The sequence below is a fragment of the Hyperoodon ampullatus genome, assembly GCF_949752795.1.
Source record: "Hyperoodon ampullatus genome assembly, chromosome: 10".
Classification (NCBI taxonomy): domain Eukaryota; kingdom Metazoa; phylum Chordata; class Mammalia; order Artiodactyla; family Ziphiidae; genus Hyperoodon; species Hyperoodon ampullatus.
This window is the reverse complement of record NC_136923.1, coordinates 104,698,527-104,719,690: the sequence shown is the minus strand read 5'-3', so window position 1 is coordinate 104,719,690 and position 21,164 is coordinate 104,698,527. Positions and strand designations below refer to the sequence as shown.

At 54.5% G+C, this 21,164-nt stretch overlaps 1 protein-coding gene across 2 annotated transcripts in view; it reads right to left on the bottom strand.

Moving 5' to 3' along the window:
- Window positions 1–2,378: 2,378 nt before the first annotated feature.
- The window catches only part of GMDS (GDP-mannose 4,6-dehydratase), a gene marked incomplete at its 5' end in the record, with an annotated part of 495,581 nt that continues 476,795 nt past the window's right edge, over window positions 2,379–21,164 (bottom strand). For both annotated transcript variants that reach the window (XM_079713984.1, XM_079713981.1), the window contains 2 exons: window positions 2,379–2,697; window positions 2,879–2,947. In XM_079713984.1, the coding sequence (XP_079570110.1) occupies window positions 2,635–2,697; window positions 2,879–2,947 (132 nt within the window). In that variant the 3' untranslated portion in view covers window positions 2,379–2,634. The remainder of the gene's footprint in view (window positions 2,698–2,878; window positions 2,948–21,164) is intronic.

The following is a 21,164-nucleotide window of genomic DNA, read 5'->3' as shown; positions in this document are numbered from 1 at the left end:
CTGCAATGAGCTTTAATAACGAAGGTCTCATTCCCCAGCAGCCAACCAACCGACCAACCGACCGGGGTTTCTGTGCATTTTGGGGGTTGGTGTTGGTACAGGCGATTAAGGGAGACTGAGAGGAACCTGCAGCAGTGTCTGTACTGGTTTCCTGGCGCAGTCACAGACCTGGAATCCAGTTTCCGAAGGCGCCGTCTTGCGTGGAGGTTACCCTCAAAGCACTTTAGCCCCGCCCTCAAACGGCGGCAGCCTGCACTGCCCACGTTCGCCCCTGCAAGCTGTAGAAGTGGGTCAGGTTTTCAGGGCTGGGCCCCAGTCTCTCCTCCAGCAGGCAGCACACAGCCCACCACCAACTGGCAGGCAGGTGTGACGCAAGCTGCGGCCCCCGCTGCCCAGGTACCCACGCGCCGTGCTGCCCACGTAGGGCACAAGCGTGGGGCCTCACTGCTTCGCTCTCATATTTGAGTGTAAAGTTTCACTTTCTTAGCTTTTACTTAAAAGAAATCAAGGTGGAAGATATTTTATCACATCTAAAATGAACAGTCAAAGCTGGCAGAGCAGGGAAAAAGGGGAAAAAGTTCGCTGAAATTGAAGTGAGACTGGAGGTAGAAGAAACACTTTAGTAAGAATTGTCTTCAAGGATGTCCAAATGAAATTCACGGCCCAGAAAGAAAGCACAGAAATAAGCAAATCTGTTCTCTTTTCCTCCTTTTAAGCGCACACACAGGGAGGCCAGGAAGCCAAATGACCCCTCACCCACCATCGAAGGTGCAGGAATAGAGAGAAGGTTGCAACGAAAAATACTTCTTGTGTCCTTCAGACCCGCTGCTCCAGGCCATTCTGAGAATAATTTAACACCAAGGCACCACTGGAGCCCCATTAACCCCCTGCCTGGACCCTCTCCAGTCCTCACTGAGGAGCCTTTGGGTGACAAGCCACGGAGTACCGGAGCCCGGGTGTCGGATGAAGTTGGGGGCTCGGGGTCAGAGGAAGAGGAGGAGGGGTGCCTTCCATTGGGTCAAGGCTAAGGGGAATGTCTGTGAATGTGTTTATTTGTGAGCCTTGTGAGAGTGTGTTTGTGACGGCGGGTTTGCGTTGTGTCTCCAAGTGTAAGTGACGCTGTGTAAGATGGCATGCTTGTAGGTGTGTATTTGTATTTGTAAGTGTTTGCATGTATGTGAATCTGTGATTGTGTGTATGTGAGTGTGTGTGTGCCCACCAGCCCCCAGCCCTGGAGGCCCCGCCTTCCAGGGACCATCTGTTTCCAATTAGCAGCATCACGATTGGGAGAAGGCCTGTCCTGGGGCAGCTCCCGAGCCCCGGGTGGGCCAGCTCAGGCCCCCAGTTCTGCTCCATCTGAGCCCAGGCCGCCCCGGCCAGCATGCTTTCACAGCAACTGGGGCAGCCACACAAAGAGCCCTCTTTCCTGCCACCGGCTGCTGGAGCCTGGGTCCCCCCCCCCAGATCATAAAACTGCCCATGAAGACATTCACAAATAGTTCAGCTGCACTCACACAAGCATGTGCAAAGGCTGGAATTCCATTTGCTGTGAAGTTCTATTTTATATTCCTTGGAGGGGGAGTGAGGGGGAGAGGAGTCCTGACCTAATTTGTTCTGGGGCGAAATATGGTATTTCACGCAGAGGTTTCCACCTGTACACAAACCCTTGCTTAATGCTGGTGGATTCCACACGCGTGTGTCCACCTGCCTGAACCTGCACAGATATGCCCTACACGGCTCGGGAGCACACGCGGTTAAAGCCAGGCCCCCAAATGCTCCTCTCAGTGAAACCGGATTTCTAATTAACCTGATGTAGTTCATGTGCACGCTATCTAGCATATATTAGGCACTTAATATAAACTGGTTGAATGACTAAATCAAAATTAGATTTAAAAAGTGATCTAGTACTGAGAAGAGGTTGGAAATAAGTAGTGTGTGTAAGATTCTAGACCACAAGCAAAGGCACGGGCTCAGAGACCTCTGGGTAACCCGGGGGCCTGGCATGGAATGTTCCAGCAATATTTGCCCTCCTTCAAGTTTCTTCTTCTAACCACCTCCCCGTTTCTCAAGCCTTCTTTTGAGATGGTGGGAGCCCTCTGGGTTCTAATTATAGTCGCTGAGACCAGAGCTGGTGTGAATGCCGCCTTTCTGAAAGGACCTGGGCTTCCAGATCGTCTGCATAGAGCGGCTTTACCGTGGGGAAAGCAGGTGGGGAAGGCAAGGTCGGGGCAGAGACTCGGGAGGACGCTCGGCCAGGCCGCGGCTCTCTCAGAAGGAAGCTATTTCACTCCAAGGCATGGATTTGGGTATTTTTGTTCTGGGGTCCTTATATAGCTGCTTTTGTAACTTGGAGACAATATCCACAGGGACTATGTTAATGCAGGTTAAGAGAAAGGATATTTTTAATAATAAAAGAGAAAAACCATTTGAAAGCCCCACAATTTCAGCTGTCTAGCGACATAATTTCAAGTAAAGTGAATATGTGATTAAAACATCTTGATTACCAAAACGGATCAGAGGAGGCCTGGACAAAAGTAGAGTGGGCGCCACCGGAGCCCATCCCGGCTGCTGCAAACCTCGGCGGCCCGGGCGCGGGCGCGGGTCCGGGGGCGGGGCGCGGGCACCGCTGGGCGCTCAGGCGTTGGGGTTGGTCCTCATGAGCTCCACGTCGGCGTCCACCATCTCCCTCACCAGCTCCTGCGGGGAGGACGCGAGCGCTGGTGAGCCGGGAGCGTCTGGCCCCCTCCCGGGGCGCCCCCTCCACCGCAGCGCCTGCAGCGGCCAGCGCACCCTCCCCGGCCCTCCTCGCCCTCCTGCCCGGGGCGCTTACCCACCGCGTCCCCTCCCCGGGCCCGGACCGGACGGGAAACGCACTCACATCAAAGGCGACCCGGGGCTTCCAGCTGAGCTTCTGCTTGGCTTTGGTGCAGTCTCCCTGCAGAAAGTCCTGCGGGGCGGGGACGGAGCACACGGGCGGGCGGTCGGCGGCGGCGAACAGGCTCCTTCCCGGGTCCCCCGCCGCCCCGCGAGGACGGCGTCTCGGTACCCGACGCTAGGCCCGGGGTCCCTGCCCGCCGCCGCCACCGCGTCCCGCCGGCCTCGGTGACCTTCTTTTCCGCCTCGTGTTGTCAGGGACGCCTCCCCGAGAGCCGTGTCGGATTCGCGCTCGTCTCACGGGAGCGGAGAGGGGGATGCGCCCTCCGCCCCTCCCCTACGGTGCGCGCCCTCCCCCGCCCCGTCTCTCCCCCTCCCCTCCCGGGCGCCCCTCTCTCGCTCCCGCGCAGCCCCGCGCCCTGCACACCCACGCGCGCGGGAAGAGGCGCGTCTCTCCGAGCGCCCCTCCTTGCCGACCAGGCGCTGCCAGCCCTCGGCTGTCTGCTCCGTCCGTTCTCTCCCTTCCTCAGAAATGCTGATCTGGACCCCCTGACCCCATCCCCCGCGAAGGAGCGGCCCCCGCACTCGCACTCGGGGCTCCTCTGCCCCCGCAGCCCCTGCCCCGCCGCCCGGCTCCGACGGCGGGGCCCATGTGCTCACTCGCGAGTTTCTCATCCCAGCTGACACGACCTTATCAAAATATAAAAACACATAAAAAAGGACGAGATGACTCAAGTAGTAGCCGCTAGGCCTCCCAGCGCAGGGAGGGAGCTGCAAACCGCCAAGGCCTCCCGGTTTCCCTCCATTGAAGAGACTTCCTGGGAAGGAAACCAGAGGAGCGTCAAGTATTGCCGCATCCCAGCCCTGCTGCTCGAACAGGTCCTGAGGACGCGTGGATGCAAGATGGATGAGAATTTCAAGATGATCCAAATAGAAAGGGAGACGAGAAGGAGGAAGGAAAGAAAGAAGAGAAAGGAAAGAAACAGACTTTGAAATAGACCACGTTGGGGCTAAGATGAACAGTTAGCCCCTCCAGATGCAAACGTGTTCCTCCAACGGTACACGAGACAGGAGCCCTCAAACGGAGGCCGGTGAAGGCTGCCTGGACACAGGCAGGACTCTGCGCACCACATATACCCCAGGAAGACACCATCTTAGCCACAAGGAATAGTGAAGAACAGCCTAAAAACCATGGCAACAAGGAAAGTAACATACTCAAGCTGTAACTGAAGGCTTCTGTCCCATGTCCTCCCCAGGCTCCCGGAAGGTGGATTGAGATGGCAAAGGCGCAGGGGCGGGCGGGACCCGCTCTGCCCACCCGGCCCCGGCCCAGCCCCCGGCTCACGTCCGCGAAGGCGTCTGGATCCACTTCTGCACCGTTTGCCTGAAATCTGCTCCCACACGGCCCATCCAGCTGCTCTCCTCCACCACCCAGCCTCACATTTTAGGCTGGAGTAAATCAAGTTCCCAAAGGCACTGCGTTTCACTGAAGGGCTGACTTCCTTTCCAGCATTAATAATAGTCAAACAAGTTATTTCTGCTGGCCTTAAAAGTCCATATGCAGAGTCTTCAGGAAAAGTAAGATGCAAATATTCCTAATTAGCAGTTTAACACAGTGCTACGTGGAGCTGGAAATACAAGTGGAAAAACAAATGTATTTATGTCCCTCTCCTTTCCCTAAATAAACTTGTGTAGACTTCAACGATACCTCTGTTCAACTCTGAGAGTCACACAAAGATATGCATTCTTTTTCCCCAGAGGGAGCTGTGAAACGTGGCCTGAGGAAGCAACAGGGCCCCTCAGTTCCACAGCGGTCGCGGTCGCGGTCGCGGTCACGGTCACGGTCACGGTCACGGCTGGGAGGAGCAGTGCCGCTGTTCCCGTCCCACACCTGCCGTGAGGTCGCCGGTTCTGCAGAGGGTGTGAGCCGGGCTCTAAACTCCTGGTTAGCAGAACCCGAAGAACCGGTGCCATTTCGAATGGCCTCAGCAGGCTTGGAAAGGGTGCTTTGCATTGTAACTTGGTTTCCTGTATTTTTCTACAAGCAGCTCTTAATCTAAAAACAAGTAGGGAACTATAATTAAGGAAGAAGAAAAATGGCTTTCAAAAGCTCAGAAACAGACGTTGCTACTGTGCAAGGATTTCATTGAAACCAGAGATGCACCAGTGAAACTTCCCAGTGCAGTTCTGAGCCCAACGCCTACATTCCAGCTGAGCAGCTACCTTTCACCTTCTACCGAGGCTCTGTCTCCCTCAAATTTGATTACACCGAGAGATCTTGTGAAGGAAAAGGATGAGGTTCCATTAAAACGAAACGGTGGCTCTGGACGCCAGCTGCTCCAAGCTGACATCCAGCCCAGCCTCTGGGCTTGTGCCCCAATCCACGTGTAGGGAAAGATGAAGGACGTCCCAGCTTGTTTTACCCTTAACCCCTCCCGAAGGGCTTTCGTATTTCTCCCCAGTGTGTCCTTTAGGGAAACGGTTTGGGATGCAGCAGTGGAGGCGCACGTGGCCGGCCTGCGGGGGAAGGAGGCCGGGAGCTGTGCTTCCTGTCACTCTTCACAAACCCTCTCCACTAGGGTGTGATCAGCTCCAAGGACGGCGAGCAAGACGTTCATCTGTTTTGTTCTTTTCTTCTCTTCTGACCGTTCAGTTCCTTCTTTATTTATAGGCTTAAAGCCTCGGTATGACAACAGGGGCCAAAGCTGAATGAAAGTGATGATTTTATGTACAGTTTCCCAAACGCACGTCGTGCACTGGGTGGTCTGGACCTTTCCTTTAAAAGAGAGACGACAAAGCCCTGGGGAAAATATGAAGCATTTCTACGTGAAGATGACGTTTCCCGAACTCTGGCTCCTGGTGGCCTCCCCGTTTCCACAGGTGTTCCTTAGGTGAGTTTCACCCTGTGATTTATTCTTGTCAGATTCAATTAGGGTTAGCTGAGCATTTTACAGCAGCAAAGCAGCACGAGCAGGAAGACGTGTGTGTCCAGACACCCTGGCCCTTCGTGGTCCGAGGGCTCCAGGGCGCCTGCTGACTCGGGTGGCCTTTAGGGCTTGTCCAGCCAGGAACCCCGAAGCCCGGGTGCCGGTGGTCAGAGTGGCAAACCCCAGCAGGTAGGAAGGCGTGTTTTGCTGCAGTCATCTTTCCGGCTTTCCTGGCTTCTGTTCTCGTTATAGTGAAGTGATAAAGGGCCAGACCAGATCCTGGAAAAGTCATTAGGCCAGTTCCTGAGCCCACAGTAGTTAACGCAAAACCCAGGAAAGCAGGGCCCGTGCTGTGTCATTGTCTTACACTCTCACTACAGTCTTCTGGGCACCATTTCATCCTCATCAAGATGACAACACACCTTTAATACACCGGTTAGATTTCCTCCCTTCCCCCAATCTTACTTTCCTTTGGTCATTATTTAGCACATTAAATCCCTTTGATACTCAGCCACTTTCCTGAAAATCACTGTGGTGAAAGCTGTTAAGCAGATTCTATCACATTTCTTTTCAAAGTTCATAGTCTCATTTCTTTTTCTCACTCTTTCACTGAGGTTACATTAGGAAAATTTTAATTTTTTTTTTTTTTTTTGCCACACTGCACGGCTTACAGAATCTTAGTTCCCTGACCAGGGATTGAACCCTCACCCTCAGCAATGAAAGCGTGGAGTCCTAACCACTGGACCGCCAGAGAATTCCCAGGAAAATGTTAATACTAATATTAACATTAATATTAATTTCAAGTGATGTGTTTCCTCAACAGGCCTGCCTGTAAGTTTTGCAGAGGGCATCTGTTTAGGTGGAGAAACACTCTGAGAGCGTGAGCTCTTTTGGCAGGAAGTTGTTAAATTTCTGAAGTGCATACTGAAAGATCTGGACTCGAGTGACATAAATAAGGAGAAGGGCACAGACAGCCAGGACGATAGAAGCCCTGCTTAAACGTCTTCAAGGATTTCAGACTCGGACTGTAAGCGCTGCTCCATGTTCATCGCTTTCCTTCAACTTTTCTTAAAAAAGCAAAATTGAGGAATAGCTGAGCTTCCAAGGGAATAAAAGAATGCCAGTGAATTTGGTTCTTGATGTCACTTGATGCTAATGCCTTCCTCTTGGGGGAGATGCTCCTTTTTAGAAAGACAGAACCGCTAACAACAACATAGTCGATGGGAAAACCTGTAAAGCCGCATGGACCGTCCCGCTCACGGGTGGAGATGCGCAGCTGACCGTCGGTAAGAACGGGAAAGAACAAACAACAAAGTCTGGATGTTCCCCCAGAAGGTCTGCAGTAGAGTCTGTCTCTGCCGGGCAGGTTAAACTCTTCCTGTTCACATTTATGTCCTTTGACTGAAACCTTCCCAAAGAGGCAGCGGGCCCAGAGCAGTTCGCACCGCGGCAGCCTGAGTGAGGGTGCCCGGCGCGGCCCCTCCCCCCACCCGCTGCACACCAGCACCAGGGAAGCTGAGGCCCGGCCTTTCCTCTAATGACGGGGGCGATAAGAGCCAAGAAGAAAACGGCCGTCTGGTCTGCTCAGGAAGCGGCCTCAGAGGGGCTGTCTGTCAGCGGGGCTGCCGTCGGGGAGAACAATGCTGGGCTCTCCCTCGGGGAAATGCAGTCCGTCAGCACCGGCTCCACTGGCCACTGACCATGGAGATAGAGTGGCAGAGGGACCAGAGTGAGCAGCCCGTGCCAGGCGGCCGGGATGCGGGCAGAACAGGCGCACTGTGCCCTGGATGCTGGCACCTCTGCCAGTGGCCTCACAAGTGAGCCTCGGGACGTGCTGTCCTGACCCAGGGGGTGGAGGTGCCCAAAGGGACCTCCAGGATGCTTCCACCACCCATCCCCCGCCCCGCTGATCCCGTGTTTCTGGGCTGGGGACCGCTCACTTCCAATTGGTAGAATTTGTCATTTGGAACCAGCTGCTATTAAGAGCTACCAAACCAAGGGGGGAGAAATACATCCGCCTCCGAGCGTACCCCAGACACGGATGAAGTCTATCCGGCACAGCAGAGCTTTCCGAAAAAGTGAATGAGAACACTGTCTTCCTTAGGTGTCCACTTGTAAATCTGTAAATAAAGCCTATGGTGGTTAAAAAAAAAAAAAAAAAAAAAAAAAGCATTCACTTTATAAAGGGAGAACCCAATTAACGTCATTTATGGTGCAGCCTACGTAGAGATGCATCTTTTTTCATTTGTATTTCGAAAATATGATTAGTAGAAAAAGACAAACGTAGTTAGGGAAAAGGGAAGAAATAACAGACACACAATTATACAGGGAAATACAGGACAAAATACACCAATTTCCTTTTAAATAGAGCTTTAAAAATATCCTGGAGAAAGTCCTTTCAGGCAGACGTGCTCGGGAGGAGGGGAGATGAGGACTGGGTGCTCTCCCGCGTGGAGCGGGCACGTGCCCCACACCCAGGCCGGCTTCTGTCCCTGGATCTCAGCCCCAGGCTCCCGTCCCCGTTCCCGGGACACAGAAGCAGGCCCCGGGGACGCCCCAGCCTTCTGTACCGGCCAGCCCCTGGGCCTCCGCGGCCTGTCCGGCTGACCCAGGCTCAGCCTGAGTGGACTGGGTGGAGGAAAGCGTTTCTCGAAGCTGCCCCAGGAGGTTTGGGGGCTGTGGATGCACAGGTGGGTGCGTCATGGGTTGCACTAAATAAAGTAAGCCAATAAGGTTTGGGGGTGCAGCCTCGCAGCACACATACGTCCGAGGCGCCACCTTCCTGCGCCTGGCCTGTGTCTATAACTGAACCGCAGAGCTCATTTCTCTGTTAGCTTTATTCCTTGATCTGTGGTGCTCATGGGCGCATCAGCCCAGGGGAAGCTCGATTAAGTCCTGTAACTGGAGCCTCTGGATTCTGATTCCTTCCCTGATGGTCACTCTGACCAGCTGATGCGGGGCTGACTTGCAGTGGCAATGCAGGGCCAGTTAATGAAAGGGAGATAAGATTGTTGGTGACCTCAGCATCCCGGGCTTCAAAGCCAGCACCATCTTTGTCGGAAATTACTGGTTACTGTTAATAACTGGATCTAGGGTGTAAGTATTACCCAGGCTAGTAGGAGGTGACACAAACCCCGCAGAAAGGAGATAAAGCTCCTTTAAGTGGACCGATTAAAGAGGGTTGTCACCCAGCTGGCTGGTGGCCCTCCAGAGCACGAGGCTGGGCCGCTCTTCCTTTGCCACTTAGTGCTTTCTACCCTCCAAGCACTGCACATCCATCAGCTCATTAAACCTCCAGACAATCAAACTGCACCTCAAGAGATCTTGTGTCTGCTTCAGGTGGCCTCTTTCCTAGGGATGAACAAGGCACCTGTGGGGCGAAGGCACGGCTCCGCGGTCACTCACCTACAGCCGGACGCCCCCTCACCGGGGGGCCGACTCAGGCCACCCGTGACCGCCACGCGCACAAGGGGAAGGCGATTTCCTGCCCAGCTGTTGGATTGCTCGGCCCCTTAGAAATGTGCCCGCACCCTCACCCCCGCCTTTGAGCACTAGTACTAAAGAGTATTGTAAGTAATACGGACGCTCCTATGACACGGATGGGATATGTTTTCCTTTGGGGTTTTTCTCAGCTTGAATAGTACATCAGGTTACTCAGACTCAAGAAACCTCACTTCAGTCATCCATCCATCCATCCATCCTCCCTCCCTCCCTTCCTTTTCCCCAACGAAAACAGAAATGACAGAAGTGACGGTCATTCAAACATACATTCCCTCAGTAACTTCTTTTTTGTTTGTTTGTTTTTTGCGGTACGCGGGCCTCTCACTGTTGTGGCGTCTCCTGTTGCGGAGCACAGGCTCCGGACGCGCAGGCTCAGCGGCCATGGCTCACGGGCCCAGCTGCTCCGCGGAATGTGGGATCTTCCCGGACCGGGGCACGAACCCGCGTCCCCTGCATCAGCAGGCGGACTCTCAACCACTGCGCCACCAGGGTAGCCCCCCCTCAGTAACTTCTTAAGGCATGCTAAGGCTAACCAGGCCACTGACAGCATCCAAATTCTTGCTTTTTGGTTGTTTCTCTGGGGAGTTTCGTATTTGAGGAAAAATTAAGACGACAGCTATGACGTTTCTTAGTAAGGTTTTTGAGAGACATGGGGAAAGATGAGTATGAAGACGAATCTTCACGTTTTCTACGATTCTATTTGTCCATTCATTTGGTTTCCTGTCAATAGCGGGTTTACCAGGCTGTGGCGTAGCTACACTGCCCGGTCACCGGGTGTATTTGCTTTTCTACCTCTGTAAGAGAGACAGAATCCCATTCCCGAACACGGCTATAGGGATACTTAAACCAAACAACTTGACGAACATCGCAAAGCTATCTAGTGGCCGCGCGCTGGACCAGAAGCCAGCACTCACAACGCCCAGTAGGACAAGCCCTCCCCAGAAACCACTGTAAGCAACATGCTTTGTGGACATTCATTTGAGTGGCAAAGAGGCCTCTGAAGACTAAACCAAGTGGAAACATCAAAGCGTTCCAGTGCTGGGTGACAAGACGGGCAGGGCAGAGGAACACTTACGGTCCATTGTGCGTGAGGCTTCTGGACCCAGCAAGCTAACTGAAGGTGGTGGAAATGAGATTGTTGGTTACCGGGGAAAGGGGATGACAGGGAAGGTGCTGCAGGACCCTGGCGGGGGGGGGCCTTACACGGAGGGTGTGTCCGGTACATGAGGGTGTGCATTTGTCAAAGCGGGTTCAGATCTGCGCGTTTCACCACACACATTTTATGTCAATAACGGAAGCTCCTTAGACGCTGACAGCACAGACACCACTGGGGATACCTGGCTTCATCTGTGGCTCAACCACTGAGCTGTGTGGCCTTGGGGGAGTTCTCAATGCTTCTGAGCCTCAGGTTTTAAATCTGTGAAATGGGGAAACACGGCCCACCAGGCAAGGTTGCTGTGAGGATTCGCGGTTACACGTGGAAAGCAGCTGGCACCATTTCTAGTTCATCATGACAACAGGCTGGCTAGTGTTGCTTTGATCACCAAGGTGGAGGGAAAGCAATTCTTTTCATATCTTCTAGTAACACCAAGGATGAAAATGTAATCTTCTAAAGTGGGTTGTCTTACAGTTTTTCTTTTATAGTTATGTCGCTTTTACCTTGCAGCCTAACCTAACTTCTGTTTCTAGATCATCATTTTTTGAATAATGGTAACAGACTTGGTATTGTTTTCCCACAATTACTGTAATCATTTCACATGCTCTTGACTGTTGTCAAACCTTTACAGCCTTAGACGCTGGGGAAGCAGCACTGGACTAGACAAGGCCTTGTCATGAGCTTCTGTTTCAGCAGGAGGGACAGTCCAGAGGACAGGAGACATGAATAAGCCCGTCTCAGCCACAGGGAGTTCAGGGCAGAGGGCTGAAGGGGAGGGCAGGCCCTTCGGGAAGCGGTGACATTTATCAGAGATTTGACAGATGAGAAAAAGCATCACGTGAAGCTTTGGGGTAGCAGGGTCTTTCGGGGACAGAGGGAAGGCCACTGAGTCTGGACAGGGTGACAAGGTGGTTGGAGCCCAGAGGAGCTTGGCGATCACACTGGCCCCCGGGGTAATTCCCATCACAGGACCCAGGATCTTTGCAGCAAAGCCATGTTGTCACATGACTTTATTCTATAGTCACTGATGGTCCCTTAGAGCACCTGTAGCCCGTGGGCCACAGCTATAAACTGGCCACCTCAGCCTGATGTAGTGTGAAAGTCTGATTTTCTGACGCCAACATAATTTTTGAAAGCAAGTGTGGGATTGGCTTCTAGCTCCGCGTTTTACAAGGTGGGGGAGTCACTTGGCCCGGACGCTCCAACTCACACACATAACCCCTTCCCTCCTAAAGGTCTGCCGCTCTTTGTTGTGCTCGGGTCACTCAGCCTGGAAACATCTGGCCGCTCTTGAAGGGATGAGGTCTGGGCACCCGCCCTTGAGAGGCAGGACCATGCCCAGCGGGCCTGCAGGACACAGTGCCCACGGGGCCTCCCGGGGCGGAGGGCAGGGCCTGGTGCTGCACCAGCGCCTGCTGTGTGCGCAAGGAAGGGCTGACCATCTTCTGGTCCAGCAAGGACACCGCAGACCTCCTGAGGGCCGCCTGCCCTGTGAGAGTGCATCCCTGCCGGTGCTGGCGCAGCGCGAGCTCCCCTGCGGCCACGGCCCCTCTTCTGCCCCATAAGGTCTCGAGAGGGTGGGACACAGCACCTAAACCTGCTTGAGTTTAATTTTTTTTATATTTACAAAATCCTGTGTGTGTGTGTGTGTGTGTGTGTGTGTCACGTAAAGGTCCACACACACCTGCAGAGAAAGAACCTGCTTTACTTTTAAGATCTGTGGACCTTATCAGCCTCCGACTGAGTCCAGAGTCTGGCTTTGCTCGGAGCCCCGGGAGGCTTTGAGCACGGGCTCGGCTGGGTGTCTCCGACCTCACCGTGGCCGCCGAGCGGGGTGAGAGTGGCTGGAGGCCAGGGGAGGCCCGGGGACGGTGGCAGCCGGGACCAGGCGTAGCGGTGAGGACGCAGGAAGTGGGTGAAGCGGGGCCCGCTCTGGAGGAGGCAGAGGGCCGGCCGGGGGACGGAGCTGGGGGAGAGCATTCACGGAGCACGCCGGGACCGGGGCCCCGGTGAGAACCGCTTCGCGGCGTTCGGAACTCGTGGGAACTGAGCGCTGCCAGCAAAGTACGAGAGTCACATTTTATCGCTACCCCTCGGCCGTTAGATGTTGTCCTCTTTTCAGGGAAACCTCTCGTTTTCATGATTATGAGACAGAGACCCTTCCAAAGGATTCCTTCTGTGGAATTACCTGCGGCCTCCTCTGTCATTCCGTGGACACACTGTCTTGTTTTGAATCTTGATTTGACGCCAAACCTCTCAGCGGAGGAAGTCTGGTGAACCCCGTGTGGGAGGGAGGCCCCTCAGCTCCATCCACGCCCCACAGCGGGCAGCCTGGCTGTGCCTGACCGAGCAGGGAATGGGTTAAGCCAGCTGCGTCCACGGTGTCCTGCCAACACGACCCCTTCAGCCTGTGGCTGCTGCACAAGAAAGCACAAGGGGGCCTTTCACGTGACATCATTAAAGCCTGATTTATCGCCAGCCACCAAACAACTAGAAAATCATAACATCCTTTCAGGAAAATACAGTGGAAAATAATCAGGCTGACTTGATGGAAGCTTTGGAGGGGACTCCAAGTGCGATAGGCCGCCCAGCAACCCTTGGCAGGTGCCGTGCTTGTGGCCAGAGCGGCCGATGCCTTCGAGGCTGGGGTCCGAGCTGTGCGCTGCCCATGACCGAGCGTGGCTTTCGTGTCCACAGATACAACAGGAGCTTGGGTCACACTCTGCCAGCTTGGCTGAGGTAACAGTCCAGTGCGTGTGAAAGTCTTCTGGAAATGGCAGCTGTGCGCAGACATGAGGAGTTACTGGTCACAGAAACGTAGGCGCCGCCCCGCGTCATGTGACCCCCACACCTGCTCCTTCCCAGGACGCTGCCCGTCGTTCTGTGTCATGTTTGCAGAGTGTGTGCCCGTCTAAGATGCGCCATCATCCTTAACAACCCAGGGGCCAAGAGACGACGCCGAGGAGACACTGGAAGCGCCCCGGGCCTCCTGCCACCAGGATTTGGTCCCAGGGACGTCGCGCCTCCGAGCGGTGCCTCGTGCTCAGTAATTGGCTGAAACCACCGAGCAGGAGCACGGCTTCTCTGACGGGCATGATGTGTCTGCAGACAAACGCCAGAAAGGGGGCAGAGGCCGACGAAAGCCTCAGGTGGTTCTAGGACTGCGGCCACGGCAATTCCACACGGCCCGCTGGCACCAACAGGGGCCCACCTCGGCCAGGAGATGCCAACTCTGAAGGCCCCGGGCCTCTGGGGTGAGGGGTCTGGGGAGGACGCTGGGCAGGAGCGCAGCCCTGGACTCGGTTCAGAGCGACTTCCACTGGGTTTTGCTGCTTCCCCTCAGGTGTGCAGCGCGGACTCTTTGCAGGATCACAGGTGCCCCGAGCAGATGCCCAGAGAAGGTTCCTGAAAGGCTAGGGCTCCGTGCGGCCCCGCGAAGGGAGAGGCCCTGGGCGGGAGGTGCTCAGCCCGGCCCCAACCCATCAGCCTGCAGAGGGGCCTCTGGACACCTGGGGCCGCCCTGGCCCGACAGCCGCCCACCCTGGCCTGAGCCCCCAGGGCCTGCAGCGAATGGGGACGCCGTGGACGTGGACGGTGCAGAGGAAGGCCAGCCAAAGCCGGCCCTGCGCCCAGTTCTGGGACCAGAGCCCCCCTCCGTGAAGGAGGCAATGGTGGGACGGGAGTGTCAAGGCCCCGTCCGAGCCCCTGCTCACGCCCCAGGGATGGCCGGCGCCCGCCCGGTACTACGGGCCACCCTGCACCTCCTTGCTGCAGCCCTCCCCGTGAACGGCGGCCTCGGCGGAGCGCCGAGCTCTGCCCTGGAGTGGAGCCGCGCGCGGGGCAGGGGACGTGGCGCGGGGGATGACCGTGCTGGGGCGGGAACCGGGCTCCAGATGGCCCCCAGGAGAGCACCCTGGACGCCGGGGAGCCCGTCCAGCACAGCTGGCTCGGCCCGGCGCCAGCTGCCCCGACTGCAGCGCGGGTGCTCGGGGACTGCATCGCGCCCCGCCTCTGCGGCCACATGTGGGCATTGACCCCAGGACCCCCGCGCCCCACCCCCCCGAGCCCCCATCCACCACAGCACGACCTCTCGGGCTCAGCCTAGGCTGCAGAGCCCCGTTCTGCAGACCAGGAAACCGAGGCTTGGTCACCAAGTTAGTGAGCAGGGGTCAGGGGCGAGCTTCAGACTCTGGCTGCTTTGCTCCCCAACCCTTGATCACAACCCTAAATCGAGTGAAAGCCCCACGGGGGCAGAAACTGGATCTCGGCCACGGGCGGGACCGCGCAGCGCATGGCGGGGGCTTCCCGGACACGGGCCTCCCCACCCCGAGGTCTCCTGCACGGCTCTGCTTTTCTCCGTCGGGGTCCCTGCAGCGGACCCCAAGTCTGTAAGGACTCTACCGTCCGCCCCCAGGGTGTGAACGCCCGGACGGCCAGCACGCAGTAGGCGCTCGGCAAGGATCTGTTTCATGGGTCGGTAATGTTTACAACCACGGTCAGTACTTTCCCCCATTTCCCCCAAGAAACACACCTGCCCCCCTCCCCACTGCGCTGTCACCATCACCCCTGCTGCCCCCGTTTTAAAGTCACGGCGACTGTGACTGCCTCTTCCGCCCACGTGTTTCTTCCCCAAACCTCTCCCAGAACTCCGAGCTCGGGTCCTCCTTTCTCAGCCCTCAGGCCACTTGTGTGACGACACTCGTGTGACGCACTTGTGTGATGACAGCCCTCCACAGACGCGCCCCACCCCACTCCAGGGCCCCCTCTCCCTGGGGTGCTGCGCCTTCCCCCAGACAGAAATCTCCATTGTTTGCCAAGCCATTCCTTCTTAGGAGGCGCGGCTCTCCACGTGGACCTACCCCGACACCGTCCCCCAAGGACACGCACCCTCCCAGAGCGCCCCACCCAAAGTGCCGCATCCTGGGAGCGCAGGGGTTGGGCACCTGTCGTGCCCCCCAGGGAAAGGAACTCTGTCTAGTCTCTTCCGACCCCGATCACAGCCTGGTACGGATGCTGCTCACGGCGACTGCGCAAGAGAGAGGTGCTGACAGAGTGACTGGGCTCCGTGTTTTAAGCTCTCTCGCCCCATTTGATGAGAACGGGCCTGGAGCTCTGTAATGTGGGCGATGCTTGAGCGTAGCCTCTCTTTTCAGGATTTCCCTGGACTGTTCTTTAGAAGTGACAACGTAAGCAGTGTGGTTATTCCGGGGAGAAGAGGATGGGGGGAGCTGTTTTAGGTGGAATTTCACGTCTCTGACGTGTCTGCACATTTCAGCGCCCACCCCGACCGGAAGAAAACCTTTCTCTGCAATGCGGTGCTTCTGAGTCGCTTAACATATTTCAAGCTGCCTATGGAGTGGCATTCAGCAACGTGGGAGGTTCCGTGGGTTATTTTATGTCACTGTTGAGGGCTGCTCCCCGATGTCCGGCTTAAGTTCACAGCTAGCAACACAATGTTACTGATTTTTTTTTTTTTTTTTTTTTTTTTTTTTTTTTTTTGTGGTATGTGGGCCTCTCACTGTTGTGGCCTCTCCCGTTGCGGAGCACAGGCTCCGGACGCACAGGCCCAGCGGCCATGGCTCACGGGCCCAGCCGCTCCGCGGCATGTGGGATCTTCCCAGACCGGGGCACGAACCCGTTTCCCCTGCATCGGCAGGCGGACTCTCAACCACTGCGCCACCAGGGAAGGCCAATGTTACTGATTTTATACGGCAAAAGCCTAGAACAAGCATCTGTGTGGCTAAACCCGTATTCCTTGCTATTCCAGCGAAGAACAGCTTCGAACACATGCTACGAGTTTACAGTTGAATTCTCCTCTCTTCCTTTATTGCCTCCTCAATGAAAAGGCAGAGTTGTTTTGCATGGAGAATCGTCAGGTCTTTTAGTTTCGCAATACCTTAATTCATGGGTAGTCAAGCTAATCACCACTCCCAAATGATGAAACATCGAAACCATCAACAATTTTACATGAAAGCGTTTTCATAAAATAGCTGCATTTTACAGGTCTACGTGTAGAGATACTGTGGAAATCGCTGGCTGTTGCCTGTGTGTTGAATTTTCCTGCTGGCCCTGACGGAGACCTTGCTGATAAAGGACCTAAAATATGAACAGTCTTCTCAGAGCTCTTCTCTGAACTTACTGCTCTAAATTTCCAGCTATAAGGGCTGTAAAGGCAACACTCTACGTAATCAGAAATAAAGAGGTCATACGCTTAATTTTAAGGCATCCTCTTAAAATGCAGAAATGTAAATACAATTCTTATTTTGCTTCAAGTGTTGACTTAAGATACTGTCTACGAAATACCTTTCATATGCCAGGTTTCAGGTTTTGCCACAGGGCTGGGCCTCCCGGTGTGGGAGGTGTGCACCCTTCAACCCTCCGGGTCCTGACCCAGTATGGGCCTGTGACGGCCCCTCAGGAACAGCTGTAGGAGGAGAGAGAGGAGCCTGCCGCTCCGTGGGCCTTGAACCCTCGTATGACTCACCTCAGCCCAGGTCCCAAGGATGCATCGTTGGCTTCTTAACAGACGGGAGAACTCAGTCTCAGAGGTCAGTTCAGGGGTCAGAATAGCTGATCATTCTCAGTCTCTAAATTTAACAATTACGCCCCCAACGTGGAACCCGGTGGGACGCTGTGCACGCGGCCTCCCATGGAACATGGTCAATAACACTTTTCAGTTTTCCTCATAACACAGCCCTTCAGCTACGATTCCCAGAGGATTGAAATCCTGTCACTGCACCTTGTAACACGAAAGCGCATTGCACAAGGTGCAGATGCAACCAACCCAGAAGTTCCTGCCTCGGTGACCACATTTCCCTGGTGTGCGGCCAAAGGGCATCTCTTCCTTTGGCCTCATCCCCACCCGGTCTCAGACAAAGCCCACTTACCCGGGTGATTCTCCCCAACCACCTCTTCTTGAAAAGTTTATTGCATCCTTCGCTATAAAGACATTTTCACGTTGTTTCAAAGATACCCCGTAGATACCATGGTCCTAACGGCCCTTTAAGAAAATAGTTCTAACGTGTCTTGTTTCTTTGCACGGGTATCTGGTTTCATAAGACTTTTCCAAGCTCATCTTTCAGAGGGCCCTAAAGCATAGAATGGCCTTTCCAGCCTGTCTCCTGGCCCGTGACCCTGACCCTCATCTTATGGAAGGGGCCCTGCTGTCTGGACCCTTCCCCGCGCCCTGCCCAGCAATGGCTCCCGTGGCCCCAGCGTCCGCGGGGCTGCAGGGCGGCTCTGAGGCTGCAGCCTCTGCCCCACGCCCCGGCTCACTCTGCGGACACTGGTGTCACCCGCATCGGGACCACACTCGCAGCACTGAGGGCGCTAACCGTGGCCGCAGCCCCTCGCCCAGCACAGGCACGAAGGCTGGACCCCACCCTGGCCCCTCAGCTCTCCTCTGCGGCACTCAAGGGTCCCGCCCGTGCCGAGGACACCACCAGTGACACACGTTAGTCTCTTTCTTTAAACGGAAGAGGCTCCTTGAGGCGCTGGCCCTTCCAAGTGTCCGCCCAGACGGCCTGTTCCAGTGGCACCCAGGACACGGGCGACGTGCCCCCGGCATCGTGACCAGGCAGAGCCAGGAATACTCAGGAGACTCTGGCCACTTTCTGTTGCATTTTAATTACCAAGTAGGATAAAATGTACATCCAGAGGGGAAAGTCCTCTTAACTCATTGTCTCTTGACTGTTTTAAAGAACTGCAAGAGTCTTGTTACACTGGGAAAAAAAAAAAAAGGAACACACGAACGGAACAGAAAAATGCCCTACGGCTGTGCCGTGCCCTCAGGGGCAGACCCAGCTGCACCGCCTGGGCAGGGCCAGGTCAGCAGCGGGGGCTGGGAGCCACTTGCCTGGGCCCCTCGTGGATGCAATCCAGGCTTGGCCCGGCAGGGCACGGTCCCCTCAGAGCGGCATCTGAATAGTTCTGGCCATGCTGGGTTCCACCACCTTTCACAGCGCTCACGCCCCTAGATCTGGTCAGGCAGGGAGCCTGCCCCAGCACGTAGGCAGCGGCCCACACTCACCCCTGGCCTGTTCCCGCCACTTCTGAGCTCACACCTGTCCTGCAGGTTAGGGCGCTCGGTGACAGGTTCAGGAGGCCGGGCTGACGGAGGCCCCTGAGCACCACTCACCACTCTCACACCCACACAGCCCCGGGGTGGCACTTCCAGTCCTTGCAGTTGAGGGACCAAAAAGGGAAAGAGATGTTCTCCTGAGATGCTCCGGGAGCTCAATTCCTGGTTCCTGGGTCACCAAGGCTCTAACTATGACGTGTGCACACTGCTTTAAGTGCAAGGACCGACCTGGGCGCCTGGGGCCACAGACTACAGCACACTGGGGTCTCACCCGAGGTCACCCATCCCCCATCTCTGACCTTGCAGAGCATGGACACAGACGTGGGCCTTTAGTCAGGGTCACACGAGCGTGACTGTCAGCGTCCACATTTCTGGGGTGACCCCTCAGGGCCTACTGACTGGTTTGTAGTGGGCAGCCCTGCTGTGCCTCACAAAGCCGGGGCTGCAGCGGGGGACTGAGTGAGATACTGAGTGAGTGTCAGGAAGTCTGCAGACCTGGCCACCCGGTAACGAAAGTGTCCATCCTTCTCCCCGTCCTGCACACGTCACTGCACAAACGCCCTTCCTCCCAAGCACACATCAGCGAAACCCTAGGCTCTACCACCTCACGCTCACCTGCTGTCCTCTGCACGGGACTTGTTGCCTTCTCCTTGCTGACAGCGCCCCAGAGCCCAGAAACACCTGTCAGCTCAGACACCACTGAGGGCCTCCTTCTGACCACGTTCCACTGCTTGTCCTTGCCCTGCGTGTTGGATGTGCACAGGCTCTCTCTCACACACACACACACACGTGCGTGCACGTGCTGCCCTGGCCTTCTCCCCATACTTGGCCAGGTCACTGGTTCTGGCTAAGCATCCCCTCGATCTCTCGGGCTTGTGTGTCTTACTCTGCAGCCTTCCAGTCCGTCTCCAGTCATCCAGGTCACAAACCCACTGAGTTCTTGGCTCCTCTGCCTCTCCTGTGCCTTCAGGTGGGTCTCCCGGGGGGTCCTAGTGCTCGTCAGGTGTGGCTTCCTCCTCTGACCCTCAAGGCATCACCCCGATGCCCTCAACTGGTGTCAGTTCTCATCTCTGTTCTGACTCATTCATATAATTTGTTTATCATTCAGGTTGGACTGTAGTCCACTCTAGGAAAAAAGATTAATTTTTCCTTTTCTCCATGATCAAAGATGGTGCTGTGCTTACAACAGGGCTTCAAAAACAAGTGCAGGGATTCCCTGGTGGCACAGTAGTTAAGAATCCACCTGCCAATGCGGGGACACGGGTTCAAGCCCTGCTCCGGGAAGATCCCACATGCTGCGGAGCAACTAAGCCCGTGCACCGCAACTACTGAACCTGAGCTCTAGAGCTCGTGAGCCACAACTACTGAGCCCACGAGCCACAACACTGAAGCCCGTGTGCCTAGAGCCTGTGCTCCTCAACAAGAGAAGCCACTGCAATGAGAAGCCCGCGCACCGCAATGAAGAGTAGCCCCCGCTCGCCACAACTAGAGAAAGCCCGCGCGCAGCAACGAAGACCCAACGCAGCCAAAAAATAAATAAATAAAAATTTAAAAAATATTTTTTAAAAAAGTGCAAAATATACACGTATATGGAAGAACATCCCATGTTCATGGAGTGGAAGAGTTACTGTGCTCAGAGGACAAGGCTACCCAAAGTCATCGACGCACCCAGAGCAACCCCTATTAAAACCCCAGTAGATTTTGTTTTTCTTTGCAGAAATAAGAATCCATCCTAAAATTCATATGAAATCTCAAGGGCCTGGGAATAGACAACAGAATCTTAAAAAAGAAAAAGTTGGAAAAAGTTTGAAATCACTTCCTGATTTCAAAACCTATTACTAAAGCTATGATGGTCAAAGCTGTGTGTTTCTGGCATAAAGACAGATGAATAAACCAATGGGATAGAACACAGATCCCAGAAATAAACCCTTCTATACATGGTCAAAAGACAAAACTGCTAGAAGAAAACATGAGGGAAAAGTTTTATGACACTGGATCTGGCAATAATTTCTTGATATATCACCAGAAACACAAACAATAATATTAATAATAGATAAACTGGACTACATCAAAAACTAAAACTTCTGTATATCAAAAGACACAATGAACAGGGTGAAAATACAACCTACTGAATGGGAGAAAATATGTGAAAATGATATATCTGATAAGGGATTAATATCCAGAATAAAGAACTCCCAAAACTTAATAACAATAAAATAAACATCCCGACTGAAAAATGGACAAAGGACTTCAATAGACATTTCTTCAAAGAAGACATAAAAATAGGCAATAAGCAAATGCAAAGATGCTCAACATTGCTAACAAATATGGAAACACAGACCCAAACCACAACAAGATACCACTTCACACCCATTCGGATGGTTACTTTAAAAAAAATAAACAGCAAACAACAAGAGTCGGCAAGGATGTGGGGAAACTGGAACCCTTGCACCCTGTTGGTGGCAACGTAAAACAGTGCAGTCAGTATGGAGACTCCTCGAAAAACACAGAATTAATATATGATCCAGCAATTCTACTTCTGGGTACCTATCCAAAAGAATTGAAAGCAAGGTCTTGAACAGGCATTTGGACACCTATGTTCTCAGTAGCATTATTCACAATAGGC